This window comes from Canis lupus, chromosome 25 (assembly GCF_048164855.1).
Source record: "Canis lupus baileyi chromosome 25, mCanLup2.hap1, whole genome shotgun sequence".
NCBI classification, from domain to species: Eukaryota; Metazoa; Chordata; class Mammalia; order Carnivora; family Canidae; genus Canis; species Canis lupus.
Window position 1 is genome coordinate 6,312,539 of NC_132862.1, and position 22,021 is coordinate 6,334,559.

General features: G+C 37.0%; 1 protein-coding gene, 1 long non-coding RNA gene and 1 pseudogene across 17 annotated transcripts in view; all 3 read left to right on the forward strand.

Annotated features, from left to right (window-relative positions):
• Positions 1-22,021, forward strand: part of LOC140617175 (uncharacterized) — an 82,714-nt gene that overhangs the window by 46,989 nt on the left and 13,704 nt on the right. For 2 of the 16 annotated variants that reach the window (XR_012017375.1, XR_012017377.1), the window contains 4 exons: positions 2,030-2,156; positions 3,577-3,618; positions 5,541-5,629; positions 6,929-6,997. The exons of 1 other annotated variant lie outside the window; for it this stretch is intronic. This is a non-coding gene — a long non-coding RNA (uncharacterized lncRNA). Of the gene's footprint in view, positions 1-2,029; positions 2,157-3,576; positions 3,619-3,727; positions 3,823-5,540; positions 5,630-6,928; positions 6,998-22,021 lie in introns of all 16 variants that reach the window. 13 more of the 16 variants (XR_012017383.1, XR_012017387.1, XR_012017379.1 and 10 more) reach the window with 12 other exon arrangements.
• Positions 5,644-6,915, forward strand: LOC140617172 (olfactory receptor 8S1-like). Its single transcript, XM_072798145.1, has one exon. The coding sequence runs from the start codon at positions 5,675-5,677 to the stop codon at positions 6,491-6,493; it is 819 nt and encodes a 272-aa protein (XP_072654246.1). The 5' UTR covers positions 5,644-5,674; the 3' UTR covers positions 6,494-6,915.
• On the forward strand, positions 11,649-14,011 carry LOC140617171 (olfactory receptor 8S1-like; annotated as a pseudogene).

Consider the following 22,021-nt stretch of genomic DNA (forward strand, 5'->3'; position numbering starts at 1 on the left):
TTCATGAATAAATAAATAAAATCTTTTTAAAAATCACAGAATTTGTATCAGGTAAGTTATAGATTTATTTTATGTAATTTTATGAGTTGTCAGTATTTCCTTAAATATCAGTACTATAAAGTAATATCTTTAAGAAATGCATACATTGCAACAATAAGTATATTTGGTGGGTCTTGCTTTCTTAAGCAGAGATCTTACTACTTCATCTTCATATGTGTGTATAAAACCAAGAAGTAAAGTCAAAACTGACTATATATAGCATATAGCACATTTTCATCAATAGATTTCTAATTCCCTCACAACAGAAATTGGAATTGTCAGCATAAACTTATCCATGCTGACAATGAGTATGATTTTAGATATCAACATAAAGCAATAAACAAAGTCAAAAAGATACTTGTAAAAGAATCACAACACTGTAAAACTCACTCATATCTATATTTGTGGAGCAACTGCACACAAATGATTATTTGTTTATAAGTTTCTCGTTCAACATTTTATTCTGCAAATCTATACCTAAAAATTAAGTTATTTAAATATTTAAAATCATCAGAAAACCAAACAATTCAGTAATTCAAGACGTGTTTTCCATTTCTGTCTTTGACTTTAGTTGTTTGGGGTTTTTTGCACCATTTTGACTGTGAAAATATGCCTTTAATGCCGTTAACTAAAGATCTCAAGGCACAACCATGTTGGCAGAAAAGGCTAACCTAGTGAGCACCATAGATTGGATATTCATCACACCTGAACATTAAAGTAGTTGGTCCAGCTACTTGGTTGATGTGTGCAGGGCAAACAACTGGTTGGATTTCTCCCCTAACCAGCTGATTTTCACTGTATTAACAGAATGTTAGATTCTTTGTTGCTTCAATATTAGGGATTTGAAGTATGATTTCTCAGTTGCTTTTCAGTTTTGGTCACTTTACCTAGCATATATCTTATATATGTTGGTCAAGTTCTATATATTCTTGTTTCTTACAGAGGTGAGAATTCACAATTTCCACCTGACAAAAGCAAAAGGAAAAAGCACATAAATAGTTGTCTTAATTATGTATTTGAATAAATAATTTGTTTATTTGGAGTGTGTTTGGTGGGCATAGAGGGGAATGTGTTTTAACCAAGAATAATATTTTACTATCAGATTTATATTGTAAACACAATGGCCTTGGTAACTAAGGGAAATATACTGTAACTGTTTTCTATAAATTTTTGTATTTTAAGAACTACATTTAGCTTTAATTTGATCTTCCACAGTGGAAAAGTCTAAGTAAAACTTAGTTATTAAGTTTGTGTGTGGGAAGGTTTATTCAAGAATTTTAAAAACATTTTTCATTTTGAAAATATATAAACATATAGGAAAGTTGAAAGAGTAATACGATAGTATAACTTTCACCTAGATCCACAAATTGTTAGCATTTTGCTGCATATACTTTATCTATTAATTTATCAGTATGTATCTATCTAATTTGATCTGCTGAATCATTTGAAAGTAAGTTATGACATTGTACCTCACTCGTGAATATTTAAGCATCCATTTCCTATGAATAGAGATATCCTCTTACATAATCACAAGCCCATTGACAGGCCTGAGATGAATAACAATAATTCAATAAATATCTAATACTGAGTTTATATTTTAACAAGTGGAATTTAAAGCTTTTGAAATGTAGGTAGTGCTTTCTTGCCCTCTAAGAGAGTATTTCACTCTAAAGAATTATTACTTTTTGTGTCATTCTTTTTGTGTCTCACCATGTTGTCCATGCTTCTAGGACAAATGTGACTGTTAAAAGCTACCACAGATTTAGTAAGCTTTTTTATTTGGTGCTCTTACTGGCAAGCGGGAACTGGAAACTCCATAAGATGATCTTAGTTACTGTGTGATGTATACAGCTAGTCCTCACTCATGTGGAGAAGTACTGTTTAAAATCTTGTCAATCAAGTGCATAATAGGAATCATTGTGATTTGCATATAAATCCTTGGGAAATTTTACTGCAGTCTAATTTATGTAATAATACTGTTGATTTCCAGGTTTGTTTAGTAAAACTTAGTGAAACCAAACCAGACAAAGACCTCCCTTAATCTACCCAGAGCATATGACATATCGCATCAGTCAAGGAGCAGGACATAAAGCAAAACCAGGACACATAGAAAAAAGGTGATGTTTATCTTTGGCACTTCTCATTTTATATTTTCCCCTAATACCAAGTGCCCCTCATCAAGTCAGGGACTTCAACTAATACAGACCATTTAGAAGCTTGTATCTTGGTCACATAGACTGGCTTGTCTTTCAAAAGCAGTCTCTTCATTCATTCATTCATTCATTCACTCATTCATTCATTCATGTTTTTCACTGTCACATTCTGAGTAACCCTTATGAGCTGTTTATTATGCTTGGTACCCTTTGTCTGACTCTGAAATTAATACTTCTCAGGGAACTTTTAGTTGGGGCAAGAGCCAACTAATTTCCTGCACATAATGATGTTAATATTTAGAAAAAAACCTATTATATTATGTTCCCAGAGCTGTTTACTTTAAATTTTGAAATAAAGATTGAAGAAATAAATGAGCCGCGATAAAAATGGAAGTTTTAATATAAATTTTAAAGCACTTTATTGAGAGGACATTGACAAAGAAAAATCTGTACATATTTAATGTATTAACTTGATGAATTTGAAGGTAAGTATACACTCTAAGACCACCATTACAATCTATGCCATAGACATACCCATCACCTCCAAAAGTTTCTTCTCACCCTCTTTATCATTGCAATTTTTGTGTGTGATAAGAACACTTAAGATATACCCTGTTAGCCACTTTTTAAGTATATAATATAGTATTACTAACTCTTGTCACCATGGTATATGGTAGACCTCTAGGATTTACTCATCTTGTATAACTGATTTTGTACCCTTTGACTAATTAATACCTCCCTATTTTTCCTTCCTATCAGCCCCTGGTAACCACATTTTACTCTCTGCTTCTATGGGTTTGACTATTTTAGATTCCTCATATAAGTGTTCTCATGGAGTATTTTTCCTTCTGCGTCTGGCTTATTTCACTTAGCATATAGACCTCCAAGTTCATCAGTGCTGTTGCAAATGGCAGGATTTCCTTTTTTAAGGCTGAGTAATATTCTATTACATGTGTATATGATGTTTTCTTTATCCATTAATCTGTGATGGACTCTTAGGTTGCTACTATGTCTTGGTTACTGTGAATAACATGGCAATGAATATTGGGGTGCACATATTTTTTCAAGAGGAACTTTAGCAAGGAAAGTCCTTCACTGTCAGCTGGGCCAGATATTCTGGGTAGGTTGGCTGGTGGGGACCATGAGCAGACTGACTGATGGAGTATGTGGGCTGGCCTTGTGCTTTTTGCTGGGGTTCATAGGCAGGTAAATCTGGGGCTGGCATCTGTGGGTATGCTTGCCCTCTTTTTCTACCATGGGAGAACTTGTGGGTCAGGGATATCTTTTTTTGTGGTTCTCTTTGCTGAGTTGTGAGAAGATTGACACAAGTAAAGATATTTTTTCCCTTTCAAATGTGTCTTTTCTCATTTCTGTGTTCCACCAGGGTGCTGTAATCTGTCACCTGGATTCCAGATCTTTCATAAAGGTATTTTCATCCATGGATGGTTGTTAAATCAGTATTTCTTTGAGGGGACAAGGGCTGGGATCTCTTATTCCACCATCTTACTAACATTTCTTAATTTTGTTTTTAAAAGGTTGTTCTGAGAATCTCTAAATGTTAAAGAAGAAACTTACTGTGAAATCAAAGCCCTAGCATTGACTTTTATCAGAATGGTTGTTTCTTTGCAAGGTATTGCCTTGATCCAAGGTTCAGATTTTCGCTATAGTTCATGGAATCTCTGGATCTCGTTAGTTGGACTATGTTGGTAGGCAACAGAAAGGGAATTTTATTTTGTAAGTGCTGGCTCTGAAATAGTACAACACAAGCCTCACTCCTGGCTACTGTGAACCCTTGCCTGGGTTCTCTTGGTTTGCCCTGGGAGTGATGGGGTGATCTCAGGATAAGCATTGGGAGCCCCCATGCACAAGATTACTATAACTAAAGAGTGAAAGAAGAAGACTTTAAGGGATTATATGCTATATTCTGACCCCAAGTAACTAAGTAAATATCACATATTGTTCACAATTTATTATTTTACATTGCTGGTGTTGAATCCATCATGTTAACTTCCAAAATATGATTTTCTACTTCTCCCTTAAAACAGCATTCTTAATGTTCTCTTCACAAGCTGAAGAGTTTTATTACTTACTGAATTTGAAAGTATTGTTGCCACAAAACAGTGTACTACCAATGAGAATTCAGATAATTAGGTTTTGTTCCTTACGTGGGCTGGGAGGCTTAGCTGTCAGTCAGTGAATGAACAACAGGACAGTTCCCTCAGTTTTCACTGATGGTGGAGTAAATGAAGTAGTGTTAAAATAGAATAGCAAGGGCCAGGAAGCACTTCCAGTTTGAGGCAAGAATATTGAACAGTTATACTGAGACTCAGATGAAGTCTAAAATATCAAGCCACTATGAGAGTATACGCACAAGTTTCAGAGTATAAGGAGAGAGTTTAGATAACCATGTGGGGATCTTATCTGCAATAATGGCTTGGACAGGAGTAGTGATTACATATATTCCTGGATATGTGATTTTTAGGGTTAACATGGTGATCTAACTAGAATGTTGTCCTATTAACTGAGAACAGCTTCTCATGACCAATTGTAGTCATATACCATTGCTTACAAAGCCCACCTAAAATATTACTGTGCATCATGATCTAGGCTACTAGTTTTTTAAAATTTATTATTATTTTTTAATGTATTTTAAAATTAAATTACAATATGATGCCATTAAATAAAATGAAGGAAATTTAAAATTAGAAGAATCGAGAACAATCTAATTCCACATCCAGTTTCTAATTCCTTGATGTCTTATTGTCCTCCTATCCTGTAATAGTTTCTTACACTTCACCTTGGTCCCTAGTCCCATGATTGTGCACTTAATTTTATCATCATCAATACCTTTATAATTTATTGTGTACATGTGGGCATGCTCACACACATACACATGCACAACCAATGATTTTATTTACACTTTATTGAAAACAGATGGAGGGAGTCAAATGGAAACACTTCTTGCCTTCTTAACTTCTTCTAGGCATAAAGTATCCCTACTCCTACCTACATCCTCTTAATTTAGACTTAATCCTACCTCAGTTTCTCAAGTAATGCCCTCCTGAAATTTTCTTCTCCACCTTCTTCTCATAGCAGAAAACTTCTTTTCAAATGTATCACTCTAAACTACATAAAAACATTATAGTTCCCCAAAATATTGTAGTAAAAACTAGGATCTTGGCTTATTTAAAATATCACTGGCAAGATGATGATCAAGAAATTGACTTTTAAATACCTGAATGTGGATTGTGGGACAGTAATGAAAAGATATTCATGTAGAATAAGATCTAGGTGCTGGGGAAACTGAGAGACACTGAAAGATTTTTGGTGGATCTTCTTGTTTTCCAGAGAGAACACTTCTCTATATGGCAATGAAAAACTACAGTGCTATCAGTGAGTTCATTCTTCTTGGACTATCTATTGACCCCAGTATTCAGGTAATACTCTTTGTGCTATTCCTTCTGATTTATCTCTTCACTCTGATGGGAAATTTCTTGATGCTCTTGGTGATTAGGGCTGATTCTCACCTCCACATACCCATGTACTTCTTTTTGCAACAACTCTCCTTCCTGGACCTCTGCCACTCATCTGTCACAGTCCCCAAGATGCTGGAGAATCTACTTTCTGAGAGTAAAACTATCTTTGTAGAAAGCTGCCTAGCTCAGGCCTTCTTTGTGTTTGCCACAGGGGGCACTGAGGCCTGTCTGCTGGCTGTGATGGCCTATGACCGCTGTATAGCCATCACCTCCCCTCTGCTCTATGGCCAGGTGATGAACAACCAACTCTGTGTTGGGATGGTGTGGAGTTCCTGGGGCCTGGCCTTTGCTGATGCTCTCATCAATATCCTCTTGGCTGTCAATTTAGACTATTGTGAGGACCAGACTATTCCCCATTTCAGCTGTGAGCTGTCTTCTCTCTTCCCTCTGTCTTGCTCTGATACCTCCACCAATTTCACACTTCTGCTCTGCTCCTCTTTCCTGCATTTCTTTGGAACCTTCCTAATGATTGTTTTGTCCTATGCCCGCATTGTCTTCACCATCCTGAGCATCAGCTCTACCTCAGGCAGAGGCAAGGCTTTCTCCACCTGCTCCTCCCACCTTACTACTGTGATCTTGTTCTATGGCTCAGGTTTCCTCAGCTATCTCTTGCCAACTTCAGGCTCCCCTCTGGAGATGATGTTCTCCTTGCAATATAGTGTCATTACTCCCATGCTGAACCCGCTCATTTACAGCCTGCAGAACAAGGAGGTGAAGGCAGCTATGGGAAGAATCTTCAGAAAATATTTCTATTCTTTAATGTAGTAGATACAAAATCATGACTAAAGGAAAATGAACTATTATGCTACATGATCAAATAATGGATTTTAAGGAGAGTTTCTTCATTGTCCATGATGCTAGATGCTACAGAGAACATAGTGGCGTTTATTTCCTTGAAAATGTTTGTGAATAGGACAGAAAACTATTATGTCAGGATGATAAGGTTCAATCTTATTCAGAAAAGGAGAAATGCATCGGGTAAGCCTTCTTTTTTAGGGGATCATTTAATAAAAATGTTGATTTATTTTTCATATCTATGTGGACATGTATTGCTATTGGTTGCTTATTACTCTTTCACACTTCTTCAAGTAATTAAACCCAAATCTTTAGGAAAACTCATTCTCTCAAATTCACGTCTGTAAGATAGGATGATCCTATAACCTAGGATAGACTAACCTTTCTATTCCTTTCTCCTGACAGTGCACTGTGGCAAGGAGTAAAGCCAAGACCCAAGTGAGGTTACTCAGAATCTTATTCTAGAAAATGCAGGTACTTAGCAGGAATAAACAACAAGAAAAGACACCATTTGGAACAGAGTCAATCTGACTATAGTGCCTAAAGAGACCATGAAATCCAGCTCCCCTAACAATTGTCCTTCCTGAGGTCATATTTTTAACAAATATAGTAACAATAGTGAATTTGTTACATTTCTTAATTCATGTCAAGAAGTTCCTGGGATAGTCAGGCTGGCCCCCCAAAGAGGTCCTTCCAAATCCCTGGAAACGATGAGTATGTTATATGGCAAAAGGGATCGGGCAGACATATAAAATTATAGACTTTAAAATAGGGAGAGTAGCCTGGATTATCTAGGTAGGCTCAGTCTAATCACATGAATCCTTAAAAGCAGGGAAACTTCTTCAGCTATAGGCAGGAACAACAAGCTTAGAAGGGAAGTTCAGAGATAATATAAGCATAAGAAGAACCCAACTCACCATTGGCTTGAATCATGGATAAAGGGACGCCTGGGTGGCTTAGTGGTTGAGCGTCTACCTTCAGCTCAGGGCATGATCCCAGGTCCTGGGATCAAGTCCCTGTATTGGGTTCCCCACAGGGAGCCTGCTTCTCCCTCTGCCTATGTCTCTGCCTCTCTCTGTGTGTCTCTCATGAATAAATAAATAAAATCTTTTTAAAAGAAGCATCATTTTCTTCCCTGTTTTCCCCATTCTGTTTGTTTTCTCCATCCTCCTATATGTAGTCATTTTTATACTTAAGATATTTATTTTTTGAAAACTAAATTTTATACACACACATATCCATATATGTAAAATTTGTTTTATACACACACACATACACACACACACACACACACACACATATAGCCAACATCCTACTAATTCCTATGGATATTTCCCTAGTTACTGAGTATAATTAGACCAGATATCTTTAACAACTTCTCCCTTTTTGGCTCTCTGATCTTTGAGGTAACATAAGAATAAGAGAGATCCTAGGAAAGCTACTGAAATTTACATTCTCCTTATATACTTTACCATGACCACCTATTTGTTGTATGGTTAGATACAAATTAGGATTAGAATTATTTTAAAATGTTAAAAAATTACCTTACTTGATTAATACTAGTACTGATTAACATTAACCCTAGTTGAATAAATAAAATAATCTCATGCACATATGAAAGGATAATTTGGAGGTTAGCTGTAAGTCTCTCTTCACATTCTAGGTTAATTCTCTGAAGGTCCATATGGCCTGTATGTTCCCGAGGGTAAAAATTCTAAATTCTCTTTTCCAATCCTGCCTCTCTTCAGTTCCCAGCAGACTAGCAGGAAAACACAGCTAGGAGTTTAAGTTGATTATTTCAGTTTACAAGTTGCAAAGGTTACACGTGAGAAAATCCCTAACGTCTTAAAGTTCAAGCTTCTTAGCAGCTTAGTCTAGACTGTAGCTTCAAGCTGTTAACTCCTAGGAATATAGGTTATTGAGCTGGTCTCCTGGGTTCCTTAGTTCAGCCTAAACCAACTGGTCTTTTGATTGGTGGGGCATCAGAGTCCTTTGTTCAGATAATGCTGTCAGCAAAATATTTAGAGTTACAGAGGAAAATACGTGAAAATATCTATTCCCAGAGTTGGGAAGTTGTGGTACATCTTCTTTTAATGAATATCACCAGATCCCTGATCCTTTCACCTATTGTCTCAATACTCCAGGATACTTTCTCCATTAAAAGAATTCAAGAGTATGAAAATGTTCCTCTGAATCCTCTGATGATTTTGTTTCCTCCTGCTACTCCCTTTTCCCCTTAACTCCCTTACTCTCTTCTTGATTTCTAAGAATCTTAGCTTCCCCTTGAATCCTGTTGTCTTTTCACCGTTCTCAAGTCTAGACACTATCTCCAGGTCTAGAGACAGCTTTTCTGCAATATGGCCTCATATTATCTCTTCCCTAATACACTCTAGTCTACTCATTTGAAATACCCTTCTTCTTCCTCTTCTTGAGATGCATTAACATTTACAAAAGATCGGAAATCCTGCGTCTAGCTATTTATGTATAAGCTAATTCAACCAAATATAAGACATATATTATTTCCCCAAAATTTACACAGTTTACTATTATATGGAGCAATTATAGTTTAAAAGATCAAACATTAAACAGCTAATAAGTGATATAATTGGGTCACACCACACATATGCCTGTCCAGGTTGCAGGATGTTGGCAACATTGTGCTATATTTACTGAACCGGGCATAATGCCCTTATTTTATGTTGGGGAAGCTGAGTCTACCATCTGAAAGCAGCATGGATAGGGATATGGTAGGACATTAGGAGCGTATTTCCCACTCTTCATGGCTTAAACTGCCTCCTCATCAACCAGTCTTAATGAGCCTCAGAGAATTACTTTATTTGTGGTTACAATAATCTTCAGATGGCCTACCCCTGAGACATGTGAGGCAGAATTGAGGCACAGTCTGGGCAAAAATGATGAACTAGGTGATGGTTGTCTCCAATACCTACTTAAATCTGGTTTTGGTATTTTTTTTCTGCATATGGGTGCCTCTTCATTTACCTAGGGCTTCAAGCTCTTTTGTGACCAAGCTTGTCTTTCAAAATCAGTAAAATGCGGGACCATTTTCTCCTGCTTCCTACTCATTCATACGCTTATTAATGTTCTCTGCTAATGCTTTCTGATCAACATTATGAAATAAAGTCGTTTCACATTTCATTCTGCACTGACCAGCCTTTAGCTATTTTTTCCTTTGGATGAGATCCAATTAACACTCTCCGTCTAATGATGTTGCTACCTGCAAGCAAAACTACTATGTCATGTTTTCCAAAGTTGTTGACATTTTATGTTTAGAAACAGCAGAAGAAAGAAATCACTAATGGTAATATTTTGGTCATCAGCTACAGTAAAAAGGTTTGTTTTTATTATTTTACTTACATACTTATTTTAAGGGAATGCCTCTGACAGACCCTTTACAAATACCCTAAAAAGAATATGTTGCTCTACTTCTGTGGAAGTCCGGCCCCTGATGGCAACTTTTCTTGCTGTCATTGTATTTTATGTGTGCAAATACACTAGGCAAGCTTACCTTGTCTTCACTTTGTTTCAAGGATAAACTTCATCCCATAATTCATAGAATCTTTTGCAGTAAATAAGACAGGAGTTTTTGGAGGTTGAAGATAAGAAAGGGGTTTTTCTTTGTGTTGCCCTAAAATCATGTCACAGGGCATAGAAGTCCCTTTCCTTCCACACTCTGGGTATTGTGTGCCTTTTGCCTGACATAAAGGATTTCCTTCTTCAGCTCTCTACCAGCTGCTTTGTCCATGGCCTCTGGAGATAATGCGATCTGGGCAGCAGGAGCCCAAATGGGCACTGTGATCAGATCTAAATATATGAGTGAAATATGAAAATTTTAGCCATTATTTTCATAGTCCATTCTCAAATAACTGGAAATAAATATGTATATTTTGGAAAAATAATATACATAATTTGTCATTTCTTATTGCCAACATATATTTCACTACAAATAATAATTTTCAGTAGAATTCTTCTCAAATCTGCCCTCACACAAGATTCTCAATACTGTCTGAACAAGCTGAATAATTTTCCCTGGATTTGAATAATTTGTCAGTGGATCTCAAAATATAGCTGCTACCATCTGGTGTTACTATTTATTCAGATAGGTAACTGAACTTAGCCATCCAGTGCTTGTTAACAGTCAAGGTAGGAGAGACCAGTCTTTGATCAACTGAATATAGTTAGTTGTCTTGAATTAGAACGAAAGGCCAGGGTAGAATGGACTTTGACAGCATTAAACAGTAGTTATCCTGTCAGGTTACAAGCCATATGTGTTAGAACAAAGCAGATGAACATCTGCTTTTAGAGTTTGAAAGTTTTAGAGTGTGCAAGTTTTAGAGTGTGAAAATGTGGGTTGGGTTAGCATGTGGACTTCCAAACTGGCTGAGACATTGACAGGAGCAGAGTCTGGTTTAAACTGGGCACAGGATATGTGACCGGATATTATCCTACTCCAGGGCAACAACCTCTCTGATCAAATGCAAGTAGGCATTTCCTCCAACAACACACTAGGGTTATAACTTGCCTGATTATCTTGGGCTGAAATTTTTTCATTAAATTTTCTTTAAATTCTAAAACTAATCTATATGAAAGGAAAAGAGAGTAAAACAAAAAACAAGAGAAATCCTTACCATGCTAACTCAGCACCCTAGACTTTATCTTCTACTATGCCAGAGACAGAATCTTCTACCCTATCTTAGTTTCCTATTCTTAAAATAACGCCCATCGCTTTGTTATCTCAATACTTATACCTATGAGATCTGAATTTCAAGCCTTTCTCTATCTTACCACTATCTCCAGAATTTATAGCTTGCTTACCCTAGTGTTCCTATAGAAGTAGAAACAGTTCTTCAAACCCAAACCAGTGGTTTTTGCTGCTTTTGCTCTAGCCATATTCCTCTGCATATTCTCTGCTTAATTCCTTAACATAGCCTTGATTCTGTGATTTGTTCACTTTGCAAATATGCTTTACTTTCTTACCTTTTTTTTTGTCACTGCATATTCCTGGAAAAAAAACAAACCCCATTTGATACCAGATGTCTTTCTGCTCCATACATGTGCTTAAGCAGATAAATATTACTGGAGATAAATTAGTCTCCAAATCTGAAGTGGGCAAATATATCATTGGTTAATCTTACTGCATTTCCGTAGTAAATTAGTCTTCCACTTGATGTACCTGAGTTTTTTGTTCTTGGGTCATCAAAATCCCCATCACTAAAAACACACACCACGTATACACACAGATAGATGATAGATAATAGATAGGTATACTTTGTTCACAATTTCATCTCATATTTCATCAACAACTTTGCAGTGATCAATCAGAAAGTCTCTCATATTCCAGCCATAAAATCTACCAAACTAGCTACCTTAGTCCCCACTCTCTTTACCTTACCTCTTATTTACAACAGGTAAAGGGCCCCTCCTCCTACCTATGGACAAAACCACTTGTGCTCTGGATCATTTATTGTTCCTTTATCAAGGATTTTACTTCTGTTATTGGCCTTTTACTTTGCCACATCAACAAATTTTCTCTATTCCCACTGAATATACAAAATGTTCTTTGTGTTAATGTTCATCTTGAAAATAAAAAGAAAGGAGACCTCTAGGGACATAAGATGAGGGTCTACAAAACTGCATAAGGAGTTGATGGGGGTGGTGGACTGTCATCCAAGAATATCAAATTTCTCATCATGATTAGGAAGTCAGCTTAGAAATATTTGAACATGGTTTCTAGTACATTTGTGAAATAATGCACATGTGCAGGAGGGCTAAGGCAGTGGGGGTAATTGGGAGGCACAAAAGGAGTTGTGATGTCTCTCTTGGATTTCCAGGGTAAATATTTTTATCACTATGGGAAACCATAGCATGTTCAGTGAGTCCATCCTCCTTAGGTTGTCTGCTGACCCTCAGACCTGGATTCTGCTCTCCATGTTGTTTCTGGTGCTTTACCTCCTCACTCTGATGGGAAACCTGGTGATGCTGCTGGTGATGAGGGCTAATTCTCACCTTCCCTGTACTTCTCCTATGCCCATGTACTTCTTTTTGAGACAACTCCCCTTCCTGGACCTCTGCCACTCATCTATCACAGTCCCCAAGATGATGGAGACTATCTTCTGAAAGCACAGTCATCTTTGTAGAGAGCTGTCTGGCTCAAGCCTTCTTTGTGTTTGCCACAGGGGGCACTGAGGCCTTTCTGCAGGCTGTGGTGGCCTATGACCACTTTGTAGCCATCACCTCCCCTCTGCTCTAGGGCCAGGTGATGAACAACCAGCTCTGTGTTGGGATGGTGTGGAGTTCCTGGGGCCTGGCCTTTGCTGATGCTCTCATCAATATCCTCTTGGTTGTCAATTTAGACTATTGTGAGGACCAGACTATTCCCCATTTCAGCTGTGAGCGGTCTTCTCTCTTCCCTTTGTCTTGCTCTGATACCTCCACCAATTTCGCACTCCTGCTCTGCTCCTCTGTCTTGCATTTCTTTGGAACCTTCCTAATGATTGTTTCTTCCCATGCCTGCATTGTTTCCACCATCCTCAGCATCAGCTCCATCTCTTGTAGGTGTGAGGCCTTTTTTACTTGTCTTCTCACTTCATTACTGCGATCTTGTTCTATCGCTCAGTTTTGTGTTCTGACTGGAGATGATGTTCTCCGTGCAGTACAGTGTGGTCACTCATATGCTGAACCCCCTCATTTATAGCCTGCAGAAACAAGGTGAAGATAGCTATGAGAAGAATGTTAAGATATGTTAGTTCATTTTTTTAAATTTTCTTTTTTTAATTTAAATTCAACTTGCCAACATATAGTACATCATTGGTTTCAGGTGTCATTTTCAATAATTCATCAGTTACATGTAACAGTGCTCATCACATCAAGTGCCCTCCTTAATGCCTGTCACCCAATTATCCCATGCCTCCTTTATAGCAGTTAGAATGGCTAAAATTAACAAGATATATTAGTTCTTTCACATAGTGGACCAGAGAAACAGGACCATGGAGAAGCTAAACCATAATGCCACAAAATATAACTAAAAATCAAGGGTGGTTGGTTCGTTCCTTTCTTCCTTCTCTCTTTTTGTTTTTCTTGCTTTTTTTTTAATATTTTTTTTCAATTTTTATTTATTTATGATAGTCATAGAGAGAGAGAGAGAGAGAGAGAGAGAGAGGCAGAGACATAGGCCGAGGGAGAAGCAGGCTCCATGCACCGGGAGCCCGATGTGGGATTCGATCCCGGGTCTCCAGGATCGCGCCCTGGGCCAAAGGCAGGCGCCAAACCGCTGCGCCACTCAGGGATCCCTCTTGCTTTTTTTTTTAAGCATTCTTAGAAACATCTTTATTAGAAGGGTTCTTAAAAACTTCACTATATGAAATTACAGATTGAATAAGGATCACTTCCTTCACTGATAAAACACTGGTATGAATGCAGCTTGCAAGAGAAGTTTTTAGAAACAAGGGATTATTTCTTGATTGACCATCATGCCAGCTGTTGAAAGAGATGTACGTGTCAGCATCTTTTGTGTGTGTGTGTGTGTGTGTGTGTGTGTGTGTGTGTGTCAGCATCTTAATGCATGTTCAAGAAGAAGGCAGCAAGCTCTACTCTTAGGATGATTAAAGATCAGCTCTATTCAGAGGAAGAAAGATGGATCAGATAATTTTCCAAGGTATTACTTTACAGTAAATATATATATATATATATATTTACCCTTCCTACTGCACACTACTCTTGGTTAGGGAAATTAACCCTTCCCCATTTTATGCAGTTCACTGGGACTCTCCATGGTACCCCCTGTGTCCCCTTACCACAAGGAGATCATGTGACCCACAGGCCAGTCATTCTACCTCTGCCTCATAAGGTACTGTCCAGGCCCCTGCTGCTGCTGAGAGTCTCCAGTGATACTTTGCTTATTAAGCTTCCTCACAGGAGGTTTTTCAACAAGCACAATAATAATAGCAGACCTTTAATAAAAACTTACTCTGGGGTGCCTGGGTGGTTCAGTCAGTTTAGTGTTTGACTCCGTTTCAGCTCAGGTCACGATCTCAGGGTCATGAGCTTGAGCCTTGCGTAGGACTCTGTGCTCAGCAGAGAGTCTTCTTGAGATTTTCTTCCTCTCCTGCTTGTTCCCCCACTCATGCGCGTGTGTCTCTCTCTAAAATAAATAAATGAATGAATAAATAAATATTTTTTTAAAAAAGGAAAACAAAGACACTTACCCTAAGTTAAGTGTTTTACACATATAATCCTCTTTGATGATCTCATCAACTCTAAGCATTCAGAAATGCTTTATTAGTCTGGTATCCCTTGCAAAACATCCTTTTCTTAGCTAGTTTGAATCAAATTAAAATTATGTTGGTTGGAACCAAAGAATCCAAACTGACATTCAAATTGGCACTAAAAAGTAAATTATGTTCTTCACTTGATCCCAAGAAAAATGTGTGAGCCTTTTGAATTAATATATAAGTTGGTGAAGAAGATAGCAAATCTTCTATTTATATTCTCTTATAGTTCTCTTATTTTCTCACCATGGTATTCAATGGCAAGTGTGTTACCACCTTGATAACCTCAAATTATGCAACATTGATAATGAAGTTATAATGATTAAGAAGCTGGTGCTCTCATCTAGGATGGTGGAGATAAGAATATTAATATTCAAGGATAATTTCAAGCAAGACAAATTCAAATCTGGAAATTCTGACCTTACATATGGCTTAGAGATGATCTAGAACTAAACTTAAAAGTTCATTCTCTGGCTTGCTGAATTACAACCCTGTTAGAATTAACTATCGTATTGGACTGCATATGTAAAATTAGGGAATTGATCAAGAGTTCAACAGTGATACCTTGTAGTATTTGAGATCTCAGAGTACAGAACTTCCAAACCACTGAAAAGGAACCCTACAGCAGTACCTAGCTGCCTCAGCCAATGGAGCAAGCAACTCTTTATCTTGGGGTTGTAAATCTGAGCTCCACACTGGATGTAGGGATGACTTAAAAAATATATATATATTTTAAAAAGTATCCCTACTGTCCTTTCCTCAGCCAAGCTCTTCCTTTCTTAATGGAAAAAGCCATTAAGAGATTCTTCTCATGCCTTCCTTTCTTGTTAGTCTCCAGGATCCAAAATTAATATGACTTTGGGTGAAATGAAGATTCAGAAAAGATATTAGGAGGTTTGTATTTAAAACAATAGTCCATTAATTTCTGTTTCAGAACTCTGGAAATAATTTGTGGGAAATGATATTAAATATGTTCAACCAAGGAGTATGGACTTGACATTTTAAAAGTAATTTTAAAATCCTTTTACATATAAAGATAAACATATAATTTTATGAGAATGTGTAAATGAGATTATTTTATGTAAGGTGCTTCATGGTGGTCCAGTCTTATTTTTTTCTTTACCTACCTCTACTTTCCCCAATTTCTATTCTTCCTCCAATCACTGTCTCCCTCTCTCCAATTTCTGTTTTTCCTCCAACCACTGTCTCCCTCTCCAGAAACTCATTAATGGAATATATTTTCTTTCATAACTTTTTCATACTCATATAATCACACATAAGTGCTCATATATATGTGTACAGATATACATGTTCATTTTACATATTTATGGATGTTCTGCTTTTTAAAAACTCCATTTAAATATCAGGTTTTGCAAATCAAAACCACAATGAGACGTCTACCACCTCACACTGGTCAGAATGGCTAAAATTAAAAAGTCAGGAAATGACATATTAGTGAGAGTGCAGAGAGAGGGGAACCCTCTTACACTGTTGGTGGGAACTCAAGCTGGTACAGCCACTCTGTAAAACAGTATGGAGGTTCTTCAAGAAGTTAAAAATAGAGCTACCCTAAGACCCAGGATTGCACTACTAGGTATTATTTACCCCAAAGATACAAATGTAGTAATATGAAGGGGCACATGCACCCCAATGTTTATAGCAGCAAGGTACACAATAGCCAAACTATGGAGAGAGCCAAGAGGTCCTTAGATGAATGGATAAAGAAGACGTGGTATACATATACAATGGAATGTTACTCAGCCATCAAAAAAATGAAATCTTGCCATTTGCAATGACAGGGCTGGAATGAGAGGGTATTATGCTAAGTAAAATAAGTCAATCAGAGAAAGACAATTATATGATGTCACTCATATGTGGAATTTAAGAAACAAAACAGAGGAGAATAGGGGAAGGGAGGGAAAAATAAAACAAGATAAAATCAGAGAGAGAGAGAGACAAACCATAAGAAACTCTTCATCATAGGAAACAAACCGAGGGTTGCTGGTGAGGGAGGGGGGATGGAGTAATTGAGTGATAGGTAATTAGAAGGTCACGTGATGTAATGAGCTCTGGGTGTTATATACAGCTGATGAATCACAGAACTCTACCTCTGAAACTAATAATACACTATATGTTAATTAATTGAATTTTTTTAAGTATGAATTTTTAAAAATAAAATAAATATCAGGTTTTATCTTGCTTCTCCCTCAGTCAGCAATACCATGGACATACTAGTCTAGGTCAGATGGTTTAGTTCTAATTTATTCTTTCAAATTATAGCCTAATATTCCATGGTAGGATGTGCCATAATATATGCAAGCTGTCTTTTATATGAGCATTACATTTGCTTCCAGATATTGACACAATGAATAATGTTTTAATAAACAGATTTATATATAAATCCTTTAGTTTAGATGCTTTTATTTATATGGAGGTGATTCTCAGGAATGGGATTCTCATATCAAAGCATATGTTATTTTAACTTTAATATATGTTGCTAGATTGCTTTCTGGAAAGTTCACATATACTAAGTAATGAGTAAGTGTAATTTTCTCCTATATACTCCCCAGATATACATGTTATAGATCATTTAAGAATTTTGGCCTGATGGGTGCAAAATTGTTTCTCTGTTTAGTTTATTCTGCATTTTCCTTAAAACCAGTGAGTGTTGGGATCCCTGGGTGGCACAGCGGTTTGGCGCCTGCCTTTGGCCCAGGGCGCGATCCTGGAGACCCGGGATCGAATCCCACGTCGGGCTCCCTGGTGCATGGAGCCTGCTTCTCCCTCTGCCTGTGTCTCTGCCTCTCTCTCTCTCTCTCTCTCTCTCTCTGACTATCATAAATAAATTAAAAAAAAAAAAAAAAACCAGTGAGTGTTACTATCTTTTCATGTGCTTGTTAACAATTTGGATTTGCTCTCCTATTAATTGGTCATCCATATCTTTTGCCTATTTCTCTTCTATGTTTGTGTTTTCTTGTCCATTAGCAATTTTTGTACATTAGCAATATTAACAGTAGTTTGCAATCTATGCTGCAAATGTTGACCAAGATTGATTACTTTTCTATTTATTTTTATAGTCATATAAAAGTTTAAATATTTACATAGGTATGACACCCTTTTCCCTGATACCATGTAGATGTCCTGTTTTGTTTAATAAATGCTCCAATTACTCAACTGGAGTATTCTGTACATATTCTCTTAGTCTTCCTTAGTTAGTATTATTTTATATTTTATTATTTTTCATTTGGAACTTATATTTGGTGTAGTATGGATGTCTAAATGTATTATTTTATTGATTTAAAGAGACAACAATATTTATTCAACATACTTTCTTTCCCACCAAGTAGAAATAATATATATTATAATTAAATTCTGTGGCTTATGTATGAGATTTCTTTATTTTTTTAAAGATTTTTATTTATTTATTCATGAGAGAGAGACACAAACACAGAGAGAGAGAGAGGCAGAGACACAGGCAGAGGGAGAAGCAGGCTCTATGCCAGGACCCCGATGCAGGACTTGATCCCGGGGCCCCAGGATCATTCCCTGGGCCAAAGGCAGGCACTAAACCACAGAGCTACCCAGGGATGTCCTGAGATTTCTTTTCTGAGTCAATTATCTTTGGTTTTTTTTCTATTATAATTTTACATTGGTTATTCTGAAATATCATAATGCAAGTCTTTTTCATACTACCCTCATTTATGTTTTATTAACAACTCCATGAAGTATGATTTACATATAATAAAATTCACTCATTTTAAGTGTAAATTCTGTAATTTTTAGTGCATTCACAGAGTTGTGCAATCATCATGACAATCCAACTTTAGAACATTTTATAACCCAAAAAAAATCCCTCGTACTCATCTGCATCCTCAGACGCAGAACACCCCCAGATCCAGATTTGCCTTTGGATATTTCATTTGAATGGAACTATTCAGTATGTGGTCTTTATTTCACTTGGCATATGTTTTTGAGGTTTACCTATGTGGTAGCATGTATTAGTACTTCTTTCTAGTCCTTCTGTGGTTACTCTTTGCAAAGTGTATCATTATCCATTTTTATACTTTCAATCTAGTTGTCTCTTTTAGTCTGACATGTTTCTTTTATAGATAGCATATAGCTAGACTTGATTTTTTAAATCCAGTCTGGCCATATCTGACTTTTTGATTGTACACTTTAGTCAATTTACATTTAACATAATTTTCCATATGGTTAAACTTAGGTCAGCCATTTGCTGTTTATTTTCTGTATATCATGTCTTTTTTCTTCCTGTGTTCTTCATTTACCACCTTCTTTTGTATTAGGTAAATATTTTCTAGTGATCCACTTTATTTTTTGGTGACTTTTCTAACTTGCTTTTGAGTTATTTTCTTAGTTATTGCTCTAGGGTAATGATTCTCAATAGGAAATAATTTTTCCCCTAAGGGAACATTTGACAATATCTGGAGACATTTTTGTTTGTTAAATTAAAAGAGTGTTAGTGGTATCTATTGGCTAATGGCAAGTGTTGCTGCTAAACACCCTGCAACACACAGGACAGCTGTCTACAATAAAGGAATTTTCCAGCCCAAAATGTCAGTGGTACTGAGGTTGAGAAATCTTTCTGTAGAGTTACAATATAAATCTTAAATTATAATTATCTACTTCAGAGTAATACTAAATTCTAGTAATATATAGAAGCTTTGTTCCAATATGGCTCAATTTCTTCTTTCTCCTTTGTGCTATTATTATCATATCATGTCCATATTTGTTACAAATCCAAAATGCATTATTATGGTTAGTGCTTTACAAAATCTTATGTTTTAAAGAAGTTAAAAGAAGGAAGGAGGAATTTTAAGTATAGGGTCTTTTATATAAACCACATACATGGACATGAAATAAGTCAGTTGAAGAAAGAAAATTACCATATGGTTTCACTCATACGTGGAATATGAGAAATAGTGCCAAGGACCATAAGGAAGGAGGGGGAACTGAATGGGGAAAAATCAGAGAGGAAGACAAACCATGAGAGACTCTTAACTCTGGGAAACAAACTGAGGGTTGCTGAAGGCAAGGTGGGTGGGAGGATGGGGGAACTGGGTGATGGGCATTAAGGAGGGCATCTGATGTGATGAGCACCTGGTGTTATACTATATGTTGGCAAATTGAAACAATCCAATCATGAAATGGGCAAAAGACATGAAAAGAAATCTCACAGAGGAAGACATAGACATGGCCAACAAGCAGATGAGAAAATGCTCCGCATCACTTGCCATCAGGGAAATACAAATCAAAACCACAATGAGATACCACCTCACACCAGTGAGAATGGGGAAAATTAACAAGGCAGGAAACAACAAATGTTGGAGAGGATGTGGAGAAAGGGGAACCCTCTTACACTGTTGGTGCAATGTGACTGGTGCAGCCAATCTGGAAAACTGTGTGGAGGTTCCTCAAAGAGTTAAAAATAGATCTGCCCTACGACCCAGCACTTACACTGCTGGGGATTTACCCCAAAGATACAGATGCAATGAAATGCCAGGACACCTGCACCCGGATGTTTCTAGCAGCAATGTCCACAATAGCCAAACTGTGGAAGGAGCCTCGGTGTCCATTGAAAGATGAATGGATAAAGAAGATGGTTTATGTATACAATGGAATATTACTCAGCCATTAGAAACGACAAATACCCAGCATTTGCTTTGACGAGGATGGAACTGGAGGGTATTAGGCTGAGTGAAATAAGTCAATTGGAGAAGGACAAACATTATATGGTCTCATTCATTTGAGGAATATAAAAAATAGTGAAAGGGAATAAAGGGGAAAGGAGAAAAAATGAGTGGGAAATATCAGAAAGGGAGACAGAACATGAGAGACTCCTAACTCTGGGAAATGAACAAGGGGTGGTAGAAAGGGAGGTGGGCAGGGGGTGGGGGTGACTGGTTGATGAGCATTGAGGGGGGCACTTGATGGGATGAGCAATGGGTGATATGCTATATGTTGGCAAGTGGAACACCAATAAATAAATTTATAAAAAAATTAAAATGAAATGAAAAATAAACCAATATATTTATCATTGTTAAAAAAAAAAACAAAATTCAACAAAGTAAGTTTGAAGATCTAATTGGCTTTATTAAAAGATTCATGATTTGGGCAGCATTGTTTAGACAAGATTGTCCTAAAGGGAGCCATCAGTAAAAGTAAATCTTAAGGGAGTCTAAGAGTATATTTCCTAGTGTTGATAAGGAAGTTCCAAGTGGACTAGCTCCTGGTGGGGAGTAGGTAGGGTTGAAACTGCAGTAAGGATAGATACTAAGTCTTGGGGCTTTAACCTCAGTGACTGTATTTTAGGTTTGTGGTTTTCTTTATAACATGTTAATACTCTTCATTTTATCCTGTAGATTTGAGTTACTCTCTAGTGTTATTTCTACACCAATGTATTGCTCCATTCCCTCATATTCTTTTTGTGCTATTGTTGTCATAATTATTTCATCCTTATATGTGACAAGATCAACAATACAACTTTATTATTTTCTGTAATTATGTTGTTTTTAAATATTTTATTTATTTATTCATGGGAGACACAGGGAGAGACAGAGACATAGCAGAAGGAGAAGCAGGCTCCCTGGTGGGAGCCTGATGTGGGACTTGAACCCAGGACCCCAGGATCATGACCTGAGCCGAGGCAGACATTCAACCACTAAGCCACCAGGCATCCCATGTAATCACGGTTTTTATTTTATTTTATTTATTTATTTTTAATAATAAATTTATTTTTTATTGGCGTTCAATTTGCCAACAAACAGAATAACACCCAGTGCTCATCCCATCAAGTGCCCCCCTCACTGCCCGTCACCCAGTCACCCCCACTCCCCACTCTCCCCTTCCACCACCCCTAGTTCGTTTCCCAGAGTTAGGAGTCTTCCATGTTCTGTATCCCTTTCTGATACTTCCTACACATTTCATCTCCCTTCCCATCAATTCCCTTTCACTATTTTTTATATTCCTCAAATGAATGAGACCATATAATGTTTGTCCTTCTCCGATTGACTTATTTCACTCAGCATAATACCCTCCAGTTCCATCCACGTCAAAGCAAATGCTGGGTATTTGTCATTTCTAATGGCTGAGTAATATTCCATTGTATACATAAACCACATTTTCTTTATCCATTCATCTTTCGATGGACACCAAGGCTCCTTCCACAGTTTGGCTATTGTGGACATTGTGTGTT